At 33.2% G+C, this 17,227-nt stretch overlaps 5 protein-coding genes and 1 long non-coding RNA gene across 8 annotated transcripts; 3 read left to right on the forward strand and 3 right to left on the reverse strand.

Moving 5' to 3' along the window:
- Positions 1-1,225: 1,225 nt before the first annotated feature.
- MTSSB (mitochondrially targeted single-stranded DNA binding protein) lies at positions 1,226-3,306 on the reverse strand. The gene is made up of 7 exons (NM_117176.3): positions 3,106-3,306; positions 2,881-2,968; positions 2,636-2,793; positions 2,171-2,379; positions 1,767-1,867; positions 1,635-1,694; positions 1,226-1,547 (listed from the first exon to the last, which is right to left on the reverse strand). The coding sequence occupies exons 2-7, from the start codon at positions 2,939-2,941 to the stop codon at positions 1,531-1,533; spliced, it is 606 nt and encodes a 201-aa protein (NP_192844.2). The 5' UTR covers positions 2,942-2,968; positions 3,106-3,306; the 3' UTR covers positions 1,226-1,530.
- A 2,502-nt stretch (positions 3,307-5,808) lies between these two features.
- Positions 5,809-7,505, forward strand: WRKY41 (WRKY family transcription factor; the record flags this gene model as incomplete). 2 transcript variants are annotated; one of them, NM_179027.1, is made up of 4 exons in its annotated part: positions 6,014-6,092; positions 6,189-6,366; positions 6,508-6,636; positions 7,015-7,505. In NM_179027.1, 4 exons carry the CDS (start codon positions 6,014-6,016, stop codon positions 7,472-7,474), a joined length of 846 nt encoding a protein of 281 aa, NP_849358.1. In that variant the 3' UTR covers positions 7,475-7,505. The 2 variants fall into 2 exon arrangements, with proteins under 2 accessions (NP_192845.1, NP_849358.1); NM_117177.3 differs by having other exon boundaries at positions 5,809-6,366.
- On the reverse strand, positions 6,989-10,210 carry 3xHMG-box1 (HMG (high mobility group) box protein). Its single transcript, NM_117178.3, has 8 exons — positions 9,678-10,210; positions 8,758-9,164; positions 8,564-8,669; positions 8,409-8,474; positions 8,149-8,319; positions 7,973-8,064; positions 7,812-7,896; positions 6,989-7,716 (listed from the first exon to the last, which is right to left on the reverse strand). The coding sequence occupies exons 1-8, from the start codon at positions 9,981-9,983 to the stop codon at positions 7,609-7,611; spliced, it is 1,341 nt and encodes a 446-aa protein (NP_192846.1). The 5' UTR covers positions 9,984-10,210; the 3' UTR covers positions 6,989-7,608.
- A 244-nt stretch (positions 10,211-10,454) lies between these two features.
- AT4G05845 lies at positions 10,455-10,679 on the forward strand. The gene has a single exon (NR_141920.1). It is a non-coding gene; the product is annotated as an other RNA (long non-coding RNA).
- Positions 10,680-11,089: 410 nt separating this feature from the next.
- Positions 11,090-13,040, reverse strand: TBL23 (TRICHOME BIREFRINGENCE-LIKE 23). The gene is made up of 3 exons (NM_117179.3): positions 12,716-13,040; positions 12,239-12,531; positions 11,090-12,144 (listed from the first exon to the last, which is right to left on the reverse strand). Exons 1-3 carry the CDS (start codon positions 12,930-12,932, stop codon positions 11,356-11,358), a joined length of 1,299 nt encoding a protein of 432 aa, NP_192847.1. The 5' UTR covers positions 12,933-13,040; the 3' UTR covers positions 11,090-11,355.
- A 2,284-nt stretch (positions 13,041-15,324) lies between these two features.
- On the forward strand, positions 15,325-16,996 carry AT4G11100 (gelsolin protein). Of its 2 annotated transcripts, none has more exons than NM_117180.4 (3): positions 15,325-15,410; positions 15,717-16,299; positions 16,377-16,996. In NM_117180.4, the coding sequence occupies exons 2-3, from the start codon at positions 15,747-15,749 to the stop codon at positions 16,685-16,687; spliced, it is 864 nt and encodes a 287-aa protein (NP_567374.1). In that variant the 5' UTR covers positions 15,325-15,410; positions 15,717-15,746; the 3' UTR covers positions 16,688-16,996. The 2 variants fall into 2 exon arrangements, with proteins under 2 accessions (NP_567374.1, NP_001078373.1); NM_001084904.2 differs by having other exon boundaries at positions 15,395-15,582; positions 16,377-16,870.
- The last annotated feature ends 231 nt before the right edge of the window (positions 16,997-17,227 follow it).

Here is a 17,227-nt window from a genome sequence, read left to right on the forward strand (position 1 = left end):
TATAGTCACAAAACAAAACAAATTTATTTTTTAAAGTATGAAAGAGGATACATGTTTTATGTTTATATGTAGCTTCTACTCATTTTCCTGCTACTTTCTTTAAAAGGGTGAGATGGAGATCTCAAGAGATTTTGCTCATGATCTAAACATATTTGGTGGTATGGGTGGTGTGATGGGAAATTTAACTATATCACTGATTAGATTTAAAGATTACATCACTAAAACGAACTTTTTAGTGGTGTGAGTTTTCGATGATCCCATATGTCTTATGTTTACTTGATGGAGGTGATGTGTTGTTCTTCTCATGCTTTCTTTTATGCATATGAAGTTTTTCTTAATTAGGCCTCTCTTTATAGCAATTGAAATACCAAACAAAACAGGTACATAAGATTAAGTTTCTCCTCATTGACCAATAATTTTATATGTCGTGTAAGCATTCATCTCTAATTATAATTATACATATATATATATATATATATATGCTTGAATGTTATATATATGAAAATTGATCAACTTTCTCCATCTTTCCGCCACGTTAGCAATGGAAAGAATGCTACTTGTCATATCAACATATTACATTTATTGTTTAATTTAATTTATTTAAGAATTTTTTAAATCATGCATTAATTCTTATTTAAATAAAAATTTGACATGTTTTAACTTATAATTAAATAATTTCAATTTCATTAGTTACAAACTATATCCATCTCATATATAAATTAACTTATTTAAATTTAGTTGAATAAGTTGTATAAACTTATGCATAAACATAAAATCATAAAATCAACAAATTTAATTTAACTATTGATTCTATTAAAGTACAAAAAATGAATAATATGATATTAGAATTTATTTCATGTTTTCATATACTAATATTTTATAAAATATTAGTTGAAAGCAAATATAAGATACTAAATCAGCACTACTTTTTTTGTTTATTTAAAAGATAACAAAATATTTTTGTTTTTGTATCTAAGGTAAGTAATTGTAAATAAGTATTAAACAATATAATAATGCTCTTCTTCTATAAATACTAACTCTATTCTTATCGGGGAAATTATGCTCTGATGTTCTGAGAGTTCGCGATCTCCTTGTTATCGTTCTTAGAGTGTGAGTCAGAGATATCAACAATCTAATAAACAATGTCATATCATTTAAGCTATTACTGAATATTTCTTTCAATTTTGATGAGTAAAATATTTCTCATTAAAATTGAAATCCAAGTCTTTATATATCACTTCGTCTCATTTTGTGTGGGTCTTTTAGCCCAATTCGTAATGTGAGCACTTTTGTTTTTCGTCTTTGTTCTTCCTCATTTTTTGCCATATAAACATCCACTGAAGAACAATACATCAAATAATTCTGACCAGAAACTACATAAATATGCCCCCTGGTATCCATTAAAAGGAACTCAGTGCTCACAAAGTCGCAATGGACAGAACAAAAAACCAAACTGTTTTATCGATTTTACTCAGAAAAACGTTTTATTCAGTTTGCTCTCATCCGGTCACCGGAATATTCTTGCTCCGACTAAATCAATCCTTCTTCTGCCAAATGTGAAACAAATATTAAAACACAAGCAACTATCTCTTTTTTCTTTGCGAATATTAGCTGAATGAAAAATGATAACTTACTTAGCTCATCAAAAGAGATTTTGCTAATGCTTTCACCATATTTGATCATCCGAATCTTACCTAAAACAAAGCAAGAGAATCGTAACTCAGCAACAAATTGATGTTCCGGATCAACAATATGAACATACATACCATCACGACGAACGCAAATCTCAGGGATACTCTTCACTTCACTGCTGATGCTATCATTATACACTCTAGTCTCAATATCACCTTCCACATAAACCGACGAGCTGTAACAAAGCACCAGCAAAGAAGTTTAGATGAAAACCTACACCTTTCACTTCCTATTTAGACATTGCTACCAGCATTACATAGAGCGACTAAAGACGAAACAGAGAGATTGAAGACAGATAATGTAGAAGATATTATTCAACTTAAGAGTTTCTGTGTACACTTTTACACATTCACACACATATGAGCTGATTATATCTTAACCAACGGATTTATCACTTAGTTAATCTGAAATTATAACTCTTAAACTATTGTTAATACTCTTCTTTGTTCAAGATAGTTAAGCATATAATAAAACTTACTTTTTAGCGAGTTTTTGGACAGCGTAAGAGCCAAGCACTTCGTTGTGCACAGCGATTCTATGCCACTGAGCTGGTTTTGGCTGATTAGTAGCTCCTACAAGCCTCTGATCAAACATCCCACCTGTTCCTACTGTAAAGATCGTTACTGTCCGCCCGTTCCTTAAGATCTTCTGTAACGGTGCTTGCCCTACTTTCCCACAAATAATCGCCTGAATGAATCAAAGGAAACCAACAATGACATAAAACCGCAAGAACGCCATTGAAAAGCTGATAAGTATATGAAATGATATTGCAACAAGATAACTCAAATCATCGAAATCTAGTTCCAAACTCTTATTCAAGGCACATACATAAAAACCGTTCCTTTTCAATCGGGTTTTTTGCTATAGCTAAGCCTAATTTGATTCTGATATTCTTCAGCTAAGAATGCATAACTTTTAAGTGTTAAAGATCAAATCTTTTTACCCTATGAACACCGCGAAATCCCCAACCTTTACGAGGATCAACTCCATGAGGTTGAAGCTCAGGCCTTTCTGTAACATTTTCTTCAAAATCTTCTTCTACACCTTCATCGATAGGACCAGTAGAGAACCACGACTTAGAGCCTCTCTCAGCACTTATTGCTACACATCAAAGTAACACAAGAAGAAACAAATGATAGTCTTCTGAGAAAAAGGCAGAAGATTTAGGTGATAAGAAAGAAGAATTACCTAAAGGAGATATTGAAGAGGATCTGAGAACCTTGGAGACTCTAATGGCGAGTGAGTTCATTCTGGGACGACTCTAAGGATGTGATGTCTGCAAAAATGAGGGAATTGCAAATGATTCCTCGAAATTAGGGTTGTTTACAACAAATTTGAACCAATTACGATTAAATCACGACGAAGCTGAGAAATGCGAAAGCAGGATTCCGATGTAAGAGGGAAATGGCTTACCAGTGAGTTTGTGAAAGAGGGAACGCAACACAGAGAGGAAGAAGAAGAAGAGTAAAACGACGTCGTTGAGGTTTGATTCGTTAAACCCTGCGTTGAAGATTTTTAGGGTTTTGGGGACAAAACGAAAACGATGTGAACGGGAAACATTTCGGAGGTAGAGGACGACGACGGCAACCTTAGGTTGTGCTATGTGATCTTACCAAATTACCCTTCGTTAACGAATTAATGAAATGAGATGACATGGCCCGTATAGGATTTAACTTTTCAATTTTTTTTAATGAGAATATTTTCATTTATTAATTTTAACTCATTTGATATTAATTTGTATGATGTAAGATTAACTTAAGAGATTACCGTATATATAAAAAATATATTTTTAACAATGTTTAGTTTTAAATATTTTTGTGGATTTTTATTTTTTTAATTAAGTATTAGCCCTAAGCGTTTTGGTATTCGAGTCAGGTTCAGGTCGGCTATTTTGGGTTTGAGTTTAGAAGTTTAGGACCCGTTTGGGTAATTTAAGATTTCAGGTCGGGTTAGGGTTCGAGTTTATTTATATATTAAAATATCAAATTTTGTGTGCAAATCTATTAAATTACTTGAAAATTTTAAAATATTTCCAAAACAACACGAGTAGTTTTGCTTGAATATATCTAAAAATAAACAAAAATAATTAAAATATCCGAAAAAATCCTAATATTTTCTGTATACAAGTATAAATATAACTAATATATACTTATATATGAGATATGTTTGGATACCTATTCAGGTTCGGGTTTTTTGGGTTTTGAAGTTCAGAACCGCTCGGGTCTTTGAAAATTTTGGGTTCGGGTTCGGATCGGTTCTTAGGGTTGGGGTATTATGCCTAGGCCTATTAATTATGTTTTGTTAATTTTTAATTATTTTTAATACTAAATAGGATATAGATTTGATATGTCATAAATATTATTTTGATATGAAAATGTTATCATTCAATATGAAGTGTGTAGAATTTAAATCGAGTTTATTATGATGACATAGATAGTTAAACTGTATTACAAAATTGAATGTGTAAGATATAAATTTATTTTTTCTTTTTCTTTTCTAGATATTAAATTAAATATAGAATGATGATCGGTTACTTTTTAGAATTCAAATATCATTCATAAGATTGAGTGTGTATAATTAAAATAGAATGGATAAGACTGAAATTTTGTTTAAACCAATAATTATTAAATTAAATATCAAGAAAAATATATTGATTATTATACAAATTTCTATCGATAAAACTTAATTTTTGTATCTTAGACCCGCCTAAATAGCAGATGCTGAATTTAAGAGAATAAAAAAGTTAAATTTTTGTATCTTAATTTTTATATAATAAGATTCTATTTTTTTTAAGAGAATAAAAAAATTAAATTTTGAATGACAAATGTAAACATCTGATCGTTTGACTTGACACGTGGCACGATTCTATGAGTTAGTAACTTAATTAGCATATGTAAATTTGTTTACTTTTTAAGATTTTCTATTTTTTTAAGAGAATAAAAAAGTTAAATTTTAAATGACACATGTAAACATCTGATCGTTTGACTTGACACGTGGACACGATCCTATGAGTTAGAAACTTTGAAAACCATACTTTATATAATAAGATAAGATTTTTAAGACTCTAAATATTTGTTTATAGTTTAAGTATACACTAATGCATCACAATGTCACATTAACGTATTTAACTTTACACAACACGTAGGTACGTGGACTTAGTAATGAAAACGGATATACTTTCAATATGTTATAGCAAAAACTAATCTTCCAAGTCCATTAAGACAAAAAATCAACTAATGGCAGTAAAGTTACAGATCAATCATGAGATATGGAATTTCAGATGGAACTTCTTTTAATTTGATACACTTTGAGTCTTTGACGATGGATGGACTTGGTCAGCAGAAACCTTTTTTTACGATCTTGTATTGAATTATGAATGTATGTGTCATCTCACTTTTCTCTGTAATAGTTTATGGTTCATTTCATACAATCATACTGTAACTTTCTAAGATATCATGGAATTTTGTTTACATCTTTAAATGTTAGAAATTAATTAGAATGTCAAAATACAGTTGAACTTATTTAGTTAGCTCATCCTGATTTTGTACTATATTTTATAATTGAGATTTGGTATCTAATATTTGTGCTATAACTGCTAGTCTGCTATGCTATATATTTCATATTTAAATCTGGTAGACTATCTGAAGATGTTGAACACAAACAAAATAAATGATACAAAAACGGTTGTCGTCAATAGAATAACAAGTTATACAAGAAATGGTTTGTTGCTACCAAAATAGAAATCAATGTAATAGTACATTTTGCAGATAGATATTGAAAAAGAACCTTAACAAAGTTAATACTTGGAAAAGGTACAGTTTATTTCTATCCTAATAATATAATTATTTAGTAAACCACTAGATTTAAATAACTAATCAACTTGGTTAAACTAAAATAAACCCAAAGTTGATTTGGTCAGCATTTGACCTATAGTAAACACCACCACTTATACACTCTGAAACGATATATTCTTAATGAAGACCAAAGACTTTCTCAACTTTGAATCTTTTTCCTATTTGTTTAATAGTTTGCTCACTTGGTCAAATTTTCAAACATATCTTTTAAAACCTTTAAATTCCAAAAGAACACGCTTCGTTTTAGTACATTCTCATCATTCAAATACCAAAAATCTCACATCTTTTTCCTAAACCACAATCACATGTTCTTAATCTAAACCTTACTATAAAAAAGTTAAAAAGCTATCACATCTCTTCACCTTCAATGTCAAAAGTTTTTCCAAAAAATTCATAACTATTTCTTCCGGTCACCGTAAACCGGGGTTTTACCGCCTTTCGAATTTACTCAAGACACTAAAAGTAACATGGAAATGATGAATTGGGAGCGGAGGAGTTTGCTAAACGAGCTAATTCATGGACTAAAAGCGGCCAAGCAGCTTCAGGGTTCGTCTTCTCCATCGTTGTCAGCTTCTTCTTCATATTTGACGACGGAGATAAAGGAGAATCTCTTACATAACATAGTTTCTTCCTTCAAAAAAGCTATTTTGATGCTCAACGGATCCACCACACAACACAATCCAACGATAGAGCTTGCGCCTGATCCCCTAGCTCATCCCGGAAAGGTTCCAGGATCTCCAGCATCGATCACCGGAAATCCGAGAAGCGAAGAGTTTTTCAATGTAAGATCGAAAGAATTCAACTTAAGTTCTAAAAAGAGGTAAAAATTTGAACTTAAATTAGCGTTATAAAGAAGAGAAAAGCTTATTAAAATTTAATAATAATAATAATAATATTAGAATTCAAAAAAAATAGCCAGATTTTTTGAATTAGAGATTTGACAATTAATGAAAATTTGCAGGAAGATGTTGCCAAAGTGGACAGAGCAAGTGAGAATTAGCCCAGAGAGAGGCTTAGAAGGACCTCATGACGATATCTTCAGCTGGAGAAAATATGGCCAGAAAGACATTTTGGGCGCCAAATTCCCAAGGTACATCATCATACTCTATCATCATCATCATAATCATCATGTTTACGAATAGTACATTTGTTAAAAGATTGGTTAATAGCAGCGGATAAATGTTGAGTATAATTATATGAGTAATATATACCTAAAATTACTATTCAAAGTGTATTCTCATATTAAAAACTATTTTGCATAATTTAAATATCGAATATGTAATGAATAATTCTGAATATAATACAAGATAAATTAGATATTTAAAATTATTATCCGAGTTTGCTATATGAAGGTCGGATTTGTATATAATCAGATAGTTTTTTTTGGCTAAATTTACGTGGCTTTAAGAAGAAGAAAAAATTAGTTTTAGTTTTACTAATTTAGGACTAATTTGTGTTTTTATTGCAGGAGTTATTACAGATGCACATTTCGTAACACACAGTACTGTTGGGCTACGAAACAAGTCCAAAGATCGGACGGTGATCCAACGATCTTCGAAGTAACATACAGAGGAACACACACTTGTTCACAGGGGATCCCACTTCCAGAGAAACGAGAAACCAAACCAAAACACACAGTAGCAGTAAATTACCAGAATCTCAGGGCCAGTCTTACCGTACGTACCGGCGGACTTGGAAGCGAAGCTTTCTCATTCCCCGTCACGTCGCCGTTATACACTTACGAGTCCATCAACGGTGGTGGAACGTTTTACCACCACGTGGGAAGTTCTGGTCCGTCGGATTTCACTGGATTGATCTCAACAAATACTTCCACAGGAAGTTCTCCAATCTTCGACGTTAATTTTCAATTTGATCCAACGGCTGAGATTAACACAGGCTTCCCCACTTTTTTCCACAATTCGATTTAAGTAGTACAGTATTGAATATTCTTGAGATTAATATAATCCCGATTAGCGCCTAGCGATTTAAGTAGCAGAGTCATTTTGCATAAGTAGAGATGTTCAATATGAGCAAACTTGAACATTCTCTAATTTTTCTTTCTCTACGACGAAGTCTTGGTCTTATTGTACTCTTCCACTTCTTTCTTGTAAGCTTCCATTAACTCAGCAGCTTTGCTATTGTAAACTTGTTTCTCCTCTTCACCAAGTTCCTACAACAAAATTGTAACCAAAACCAACTCAATTTCACAACTAACAGTGATAAAATCTTACTCGTTGGATTCGAGTTTCATGATTTATAATATACCATCCATTTCAATGAAATGTGAGCAGTAACAGTTGAGTTGTTGATCCCAGGATGTTCTTCTAACACACTCTTTCTTGCGTCTTTGCTGTAAAAAGATTTGAGATTATAAAACCAGTTTAGCATCTGATTGTTTTGTGGATTCAGGGTTTTAAAGTATATACCAGAAGAGAAAGTATGAAGAAGTAGGCTTTTTGGGTTTGTTAGGATCAACATTCTCGTTCTTTTTCTTGTTCTTCGCCGTCTCTTTCGTCTTCTGCAAGAAAGAAAACATGTGTTGTGTTAGTTACTGACTTATATCCCAAAATAGCTCAATGCACTGTGAGTTTAGTATATTAACCTTTATGATATTGTCGGTTTTCTCCTTCTTCTTGAGAAGTTGGAGAGCTTCTTGTTTATGGAGTTTCATGAATTCTTCTTCTTCTTTCTTCTGGCTCATTGCTTCTTCTTCCTTTGTTCTTTTATATCCTTCCATTTCTTGCAGATATATCTCCTTGTTCTTTTTCGCCATCTGTTGTTACACATACGTTAAGAACATCCCTTTATTAAACTTCACTTCTTGACACATCAATGTCTATGATGAGTATGGATGAACTAGACCTGATCATAAGGAGCCTTTTTTTCTTCCGACAAGTTCTTCCACTCTTCTCCAGCCATCTTAGCGACCTATAATCATCATTCATCATCAACACACACCTTAGCTTCAAGAGTTTCAAATGACATTGAGAAAAGACAACTCCTAATTCTTTACTTACCTCAATAACGCTTTTGTTTTCTCCTTTTAAAGCAGCTCTCCTCTCGTTTGCATAGATCAGGTAAGCAGATATTGGTTGTTTAGGCTTCAGGGGATCCTTTATCTTCCTACAAAACAAGAAATTCATTCAGTTTTATAACTTATCATTCAAAACAAAACAGTTCTCGATTTAAATACTTGAATCAGTATCATTACTTGGCCTTTTTCTTGTTGTCATGTTCAGCTTCCTGAACAAAGTGAAGATACTGATCAAGCAATTCCATTGCAGTTTTCTGCTTCTGCTCATCATCAAGAAGCTTCATTGCTTCCCTCTCACGCTTCTCCTTTGTAATAACCTGAAGATAAGCTTCCTTATCCGCCTGATACTTCTCCTCATAAGGCTTCTTCTCTTCAGCACTAATCCCCTTCCACTTAGCACCCAGAATGTTCGAAGTCTCCTTGAAATCAGCTTCAGGATTCTGTTTCTTCACTTCGTTCCAATTATCCTTACACCACAAAATATATGGTGTTGATGGTCTCTTTGTTTCAGCACAATCCTTCTTCTTCTTCTTTCCCTTCTTTTCTTCTTCAGTTTGTGCCAAAGATTGACTAAAAGCAAAAGTCTGTGGAAGCAACAACAATACTCCCAAAATCAATCACAAAATAAACATTATCACAACATAGAAATGATACATCAACGAAACATGAAGTAATCTATCGATTTAGCACCAAATTTAACATCTCTATCTTAAACAGAAGCATAGAAATCAATCTAACATCTGTGAATGATGATTAGTCTCAAATCTAAGCGAAACTTCCATCAATCATCTTTAATCAATTTCACAGAACCTGAACTAGCTTCAATCTTCATCAATAAGCGAATCAACAATCAACAAGCTCCTAAACGCATAAGATTAATCAGATTTTCTGAATATATCCATCCCCAAAATCATCATGAATCAATTTCACATAACATGAACTTAGCAACAAGGTCCATCAATAAGCGAATCAACCATCAACAAGCTCCATAACGCATAAGATTAACCAGATTAAAATCATCTCGAATCCTTTATCAAAAAACCTAATCTGCGAAATACAAGTGAAGAAGAATCAGAGCCAGATCTAGAAAATCGTACCATGTTAGGCTTGAATTCCTTCATCTTCTGCAGTTTCTTCAGCTCCGTCTTAAGTTTTTCCTGTTCAACTTCCTTCTTCCTCAAGATCTCGTCCTTCTCCTTCAACAAATCCTCAGTTTTCTCCTTCTCGATCTTCATCTTCTCCAACATCGCTTGCATCTCCATCAGATCTTTCTCAAACGACTTCGTTTCTTTCCCCTTGTCTGAGACCGGTGATGACTCGACGATCTCATTCTTTTGCTTTAACGCTTTTCTACTGTTTCTCGATTTCTTCGCATGAGCAGGATCTGAAGAAACTGTCGACATTGTGAAGAGAGATTGAGCGAGAGCGAGAGAGAAATGGAGATTTTGGAATTTGGGATTTTGACGATTAGTGGAGCCTCTGGGTTTATTAAATAAACAAAGGCTTAACGGTCAACATTTTGAAATTCAAAACTGTTCCATTTCTGGATTTAAAGAAAATTTTGGCGTCCGAAGAAGATAAGCAGTTATCAACTTTCTCTCTAAAATCTTAACGCCTTGCCGCTTTTTTGTTTCGACCAAAAGAAAAATAAATAAGAGTATCTAAATTAAAACGCCTTGCCGTTTTATACGTACAATCAAATCTTTTGTGCTGTTTTTAAATTATAAAAAAGAAAAAACAGTATACCGTACATGTATTTGTGTTGCACAAGATAAGTGTCTTTGTAGAAACTATGGACAATTCTGCTAAAAGTGGCCCATAACTTTTGTCTTATACCATAAAGATTTAAATTTGACATACCATAACAATATGGGCTTAAAGTTCAAGGCCCATAAATGCCTTCCCCTAATTTGACTCACCGTTCGTCCTCTCTCTATAAATCCAAAACCCTAATACTTTTAATCCAAGTCAGTCTCCAACGCCGACAAAATTTCATCTTCTTCCTCTTCATAGTTTTTCTACTTTCCGTTTAGTGTTTTTTGTTTTGTTTTTGAGAATGTGATTAAGATTGCTTTGGAAAGGCGTTGCACTCTTTCGTATCCTAAAGAAGGGTGTGTCACCGAAAGCGTATAATCAAATATTAAATCCGATCATTAGGACTGCGAAATTCGGATTCGTTCGAATGAACAAAACCTAAGATTCGGTGGTTTTTTTGTCGCCTTCGTAGATGAGAAACTTCGATTATTATTGAGAAATTGATGGGTTTATAATTGGAATTGCTTCATAATGGTGAACTCTCTTAGATATAAAAAAAGTGAGAGATGTTCAAGTTTCCGGAGCAAATATTAAACTGGCCAGAATTTAACAGCTCTGTGTTTAATTTTACTATTTTCACAGAGTTACCTGTCTTCTGGTATATATCATCTTAGTTTGATTCTTCTTATTTATGGATAATTTCTGATTATTGTTTCCCAAATGTTGAACTCGCCCACCAAACCAACTTACTAAACCGGATTGGATCACCATTTTATTGACCATTAAACTAAACAAAACCAAATCCAGAAAAATCAGATTTTACATAAATTGATCCATAAGAATGGCTACGTGAACCGAACCGGTTTTCAATTCATCCAAGGTGATCTATCCGGTTCATTAGAAACTCTAGCTGTTAACCAAATCTCTTCATGTTTACCAAAATTTACATGACCTATATACCAAACCTCTGTTTTCAATTCATCCAGTTTTTAAGCCATTGACTACATACAAGCAAACTGGTTATTTACCGGTTCGACCATTCACTATGATCTCCAATATGACATCGTTCAAGTGATCAATCGGACCAGGCAAGCACCAATGCAGACAATCGTTCTGTACCGTAGCGTTCTTATCTTTATCAAACGGCCTAAACTCTCTATATGGACCCGGATGACCATCGGGTCGAGTCAGCAACATGCCAGCAAAATCCAGAAGCTTTAGATTCTCACTCTCCTGACCCATCTCCGTAACCACTCTCTCGAATTGATTAATCTCAACATCTCTCAATATCTTGTTCAGAACTTTCATCTCGACTGCCTCTTCACCCACCGGTTCTGTTTTCTTACAAGTCCCACCGTTATGCCATTCCCCATCTTCAAAATGATCAGGTATCGAAGTCCGGAAAAAGATCATGCCTTTAGTTTTAGATTTCGCTATGAAGTCCATAACATGGCGCAACGACGTATTGTAAGCATAGTCGAATCCTAAATCCGTCATGTTCGAACTCTCCGGGCAGCCATGGCATCCAACGGGATTAGCATTCTCGTGGTATACCGCAGTTTTCAAGAACCATTCCCCTGAAGAGATGATCGCATAGTCAAGGCTCGGGAATAGATCAGTCCATGTATTGTCGAGTTTATCTAGATGAAGCTGAACTGCAGCTGATGAGACACCATTTGAGTCTTCAAAGATATCAGCTTGAACAAGAAAAGGTGACCAAATGTTGGATACCGTAAAGTTATACGAAGGAAAATGCCAACGCTTCGATCTATAGTTCTCATCGTGATACACTTCAACAGGTTTTTCAACCTGAAACATGGAAAAAACAAACAAAACTTACAATCACAAATCTCATTATCCTCAAGTCTGCAAATAGCTAGCAAGCAATAGCTAAAAACCTTACTGTAGATAGCATACAAAGCAAAGACTCGACATGGTTACGAGCAATGGAGTCACCGATTATAGCCCAAGATTTATTCCTCATAAGCTGCAGAAATCTCAGAGAATCAAACCGAGGCAAGGAACAGTCATTAGGCTTCCATTTCCAATTGAGAAAACCAGAATCAGGTCGACCATTAGTGATGCAATTCTGGTGAGCATCTACAACGATACCACATGACTCATTCGTGTAGATTGGTCCCAAAGGATCTTTAATCCATTTCCCAGTAAATAGATCACACTTCTCCACCTCAATATCTAATACAACAAAACAGATTCTTATCATCACAAACTAACAGAAGCTAATGAACCATTTAAAACTCTTCTAAAGTTGTAAACTATCTTTAAGAACCCTAGATCTCAGAAGTTTCCGTAAAAAACAAGGTTAACAAAATTCTACACAGCGAAATCGTTAATGTTATTGATATAATTGAAATCTTACCGACGGGAATTTGATCTTCGTTATCCGATAAGATAACAGACGTCGGAGAAATCTGGGAATTGGAGTTTCCGGTCACCGACACTTGAACTGGGGAAAATTGGCCGAAGCGGAAGACGAAGAAACGAAAAGCGAGACAAGTTATAAGTGTTGCAGCGACGAGTTTTATGAGATATGTGTTTTGTTGAAGATTAGAGATTGATTCCCATTTTAGCTTCATCTTCTTCTTCTTCCCTCGCGCTGAGAGATATACGATTTTTTTTTTTTGGTCAGAAAGTGGAATGTTTTTGATTCCGTACTTATTGCCTAAGCGATAAACCAATGAATAATAGAATCCAAAAAGATTAGTGAGTAATTTAATGCTTGTGGGGTTAATGATATACAGAAAGTTAATAAATGAAACAGAGAATGATTAATGAGGATTCTAAACAACCGTAATTATTCTCTCTCTGATTTTAAGTAATGTTTAAGGTTTTTTACACATATTACAAAAGTTTAGTTTAATTTACCTTTTTTTGCATAAGTAACTATATCTAAGTCAACCAATAAAAAATATACTATAGAATATTATTGGTCAAAAAATATTAAATACATTTAACTTTTATATTGAAAGTTGAAAGCATCATTTAAAATCGGAAAAAACATTCTCTAAATTATCATTTTTAATGATATGAAACCGTCATCAATTGTGTCAATATCAATAAAAACGATCTCTTCAGTAGAGATGAAAAAAAATTGTATCGCATATGTCACAACTAATCTAATCGTTTATATTATTTAAAGTTTTAATTTCTAAACTCATAATTTTTACCAATTGTTTCAAAATTTTCACATCTGCAATTTTAACTGCAAAAGTCTCTATATTTTCTACGGTCAAATTCCTTACACCAAAATTTTCTACAACCAAAATTGATATAGTTAGAAATAACACTTGTTACCAATCGGTCCTAACACTTTCAGATTATAGATATTGCGGTTAATTAGATAAAAAAGATTCAAAAATATATTTGATTTCTAAGGACAAACTAAAAAAATTTAGGAGCTTTAGAAAAATTATGTTTGATTTCCAATTATTCTACGTGGTTTTAGTAAAAGATGTGTTTACTATAAAAACCTTGATTGTAATTGTTTATAACTCATTACTAAAAGTTGTGACTGCAGAAATTACGAAACTAAACTACTACAAAAAAATGTGGAGAAATGGGTTAAAAAAAACAAGGAAAAAAATTCAATGTTAAATCAACTGAAATTTTTTTCATTTAATTATTCAGCTAATTTTAGGGAAGTTATCATATCACTATATATATATATATATATAAATAATACAAACAAACGATGCGTAGAAGAAAAAAAACTGTTGTCCGGTTCACTGTCCAGATCGGGTTTAAAAACATTGATTTTCATATTATATTCCGAATTTTGTTTTGCCAAAAATCCAATTACTTAAATTTCAGGTCAATTTATGTTAATTTTTTAACATAACCCGATCCAATTCAAATTGAAACAAATTTATATTTCTCTTTTAATAGTATAGGAATTTGCACAAATGTTATGTAAAAAACGGAAAATTGGTTTTTTCATATCTTTAGTTTGAACTATGCTGCATTTATACACGTATTATACCACAGTTGATTTAACCTAAACTTCAATTTGATATTTAAACTTTCATTTTTATACGAAAACATACATTAATGTTACAATGTTAGAATACCTTTAATTTCTGTTGTTAACCTGAATGTTAGGGCTGGGCAAAATATTCGTTCGATCCGCTTTGATTCGGTATATGATTTGGTTTGATTCGAAAAATCCGAATATCCGTAAGATTTTGGACCAAAGCAAATAGGAAAATGTAGTATTCGTAAAAACCGAATCAAATAACAAATTTTAAAAAAAAAAAACCGAATATCCGCTTCGATCCGTATCTTTTTATATATATATTAGAAAATATAGTTATATCTATATATATATCATAATAGTTTGTGTATTGTTGCTATTTTACGTTTTTATGTTAAAATGTTTGTTTGATCATTTTTCTCATGTTATGTTTTGATCAACGACATCAAAAACTATCGGGTTTTAGTTTTCGGAATTAGTTTGATAACATTTTGTAGACTGGTGGTACCAACAAGTATTTAGTTTTTATTTTGAAAGCATGTTAAATAAAAACTTTGAATATCTGATATAGTTATATAGTATATAGATTTTTTTTAATATTTAAATATATCAAAGCGGATATCCGCAAATATCACAAAAAATTCTGGATATTCGAAATTCCGGATATCCGGAAATTTTCGAAGCAAAGCAAAGCAAATCACAAAATCAAGTATTCGTTTAAAACGAATCGAATAACAAATATCACAATTTTTCCGGATATCCGTTTCGTACCCAGACCTACTGAATGCCATATATAAAACGGTAAAAACAGAAAATTAAAGTTCTAGTAAAAAAAACATCGCATCAGTTACAAGGTTTGGATTAAATTAAAAAAAGGTTTGGGTTAAATTAGCTTAAGAATGAACAATTTATTAATTATTTTTTTGGTCACATGGAATAAACAATTAATTAATTTGAATAATATTACTTAAATACATACAAACATTATCTGTCATCTTCGATTACGTTATCATTAACCAACGTTTAGGAGGACTTTGCTTCTTCGTCTTCTTCTCTCTTTAGGTTCTTCAAGTTCGCAATCCTGGTAAGATTTTCTCGAGAAAATTCCATTTCTTTCTATCTGATTCTGTTTACATTGTTGAATGCTTGAAAGAATCTGAGTTTTAACCACACTCTCTCTTCCCTGTTACTCACCATTTTCTCTCTGAATCCTCCGAAACCCATTTCGATTTCCACAATCTGAGCTCATAAATCTGGTTTAATTCTCATCTTCGTTGCATTTCAGTCATAAAGAGAACATAAAGCTTGGATATTTAGGGTTTTTGCAGAATTTTTGATTAAGCTTATGAGTTTGGTAATAATCTGTAGAAATTGGTTGATGTTGTTTCAGGTTTGGGTTTAGGACAAATCAGAGAAGAAGATGATGTTTGGTTTAGAGAAAACGATGACTTTGGAGCATGAAATTCTGAAGGAGAATCATGAGACTCTGTTGAAAGATTATGAGAGTCTTCAGGAGAGGATTAAGCATGCTGAGGAAGCTTATGAGGCTATTAAGTTGCATCATGAGAACAAAGCTAAGGAGCTTGAAGTGAGTAACAAACGCTTGCTTGAGGAATGTATGAAAGAGAGAAGGGAGAAGGCTAAGGTTAGGAAGACTTTTGAGGAGATGAAGAAGACAATGGAGAGTGAGAGAACTGCTATTGTTGATGAGTTGAAGTCGAAGAATCAGGAGCTTTTGTTGGGGAAGAAGAAAGAGGAAGAAGAGTTAGTGAAGATGGAGAATAAGTATGTTGAGTTAGCTGAGAAGTTTGATGTTGTTGAAAAGGAATGTGCTTACTTGAAGTCACTCTATGATGCGGAAGTAGTAGCTTCGGTTACTCAAAGTGCTGTAATCTCAGGGGTTGGAGAGACTGATAATCTTATTGGTCAAGGAGAGAACGAGGCTAATCAGAATGTGAACAATGCTGTGACAGGTATACATAGACATCTCTGTACCCAAGTGTTGTTTAGTTTACAATGACATTTCTTTTGAATCTATCTTTGTGTGCAGATGCGATAATGATAAGTGATGATGAAAATGATAATAATCCACCTATTGAGAGTAACATAAGCTCTCATCGGTCTGGTGATAGAAACCAAGAAGAAGAAGGCAGGAACAGAGGAAACTCAGCGACTGAGAACCGAGCTTCGGGAGAAACCTTTACTCCGGTATCTGCTAATCATCCACCGCCTTTTTCTCCTTCATCGTCATCTTCATCATCATCATCTTCAGACGGCGCTGAGATTGTGCTTAAGCTGCCTCGTAATTGGCCTGAATGGGCAATCCCGAAAGGTCCCGGGAAGGATTCCAACAAGCCTTAGAACATTTCAGATGCAACAGAGAGCCAAAAGAAGTAAATTTGAAGCTGCACTCTTAAGTTAAGCTAGTTATGGAAATCTTCTTACATATTGCTTTCTGTTTTTGTCAGGAGTTTATTTAACAATCTCTGGAACTACAACAAACTATTCTATCTACTATCAAATCAATTATTCATTCATGAGTATAATAATAGCTGAAACTTTCTGTGTTACAACAATTTCACCATAACTAAAATTGCATTTGCATTTGAATACTGCAAACGCAAATTGGCTTTGTATACGCATCTTGTTTATATATGGATTAGTTTTTTCTACATAATTAATGAAAGCTTTTGTAAACTAACTCTTGAGTACTAACTAATAAGAAAGTTCCGTGGCAAAATAATTTCCGAATCATCGGATAATCATCCATTTACGAGGTTAAGTTCCGGGAACTGCTGGTGTTAAGGTTCTGGAAGATCTCCGGAAGATTGGCATTAGTGAGTTTGATTCTCTTGCTGATCTGTTGTTTGCCATGCCATGAATATGTGCAACAGCTCTTCT

The sequence above is a fragment of the Arabidopsis thaliana genome, chromosome 4, assembly GCF_000001735.4.
Source record: "Arabidopsis thaliana chromosome 4, partial sequence".
Taxonomy (NCBI): domain Eukaryota; kingdom Viridiplantae; phylum Streptophyta; class Magnoliopsida; order Brassicales; family Brassicaceae; genus Arabidopsis; species Arabidopsis thaliana.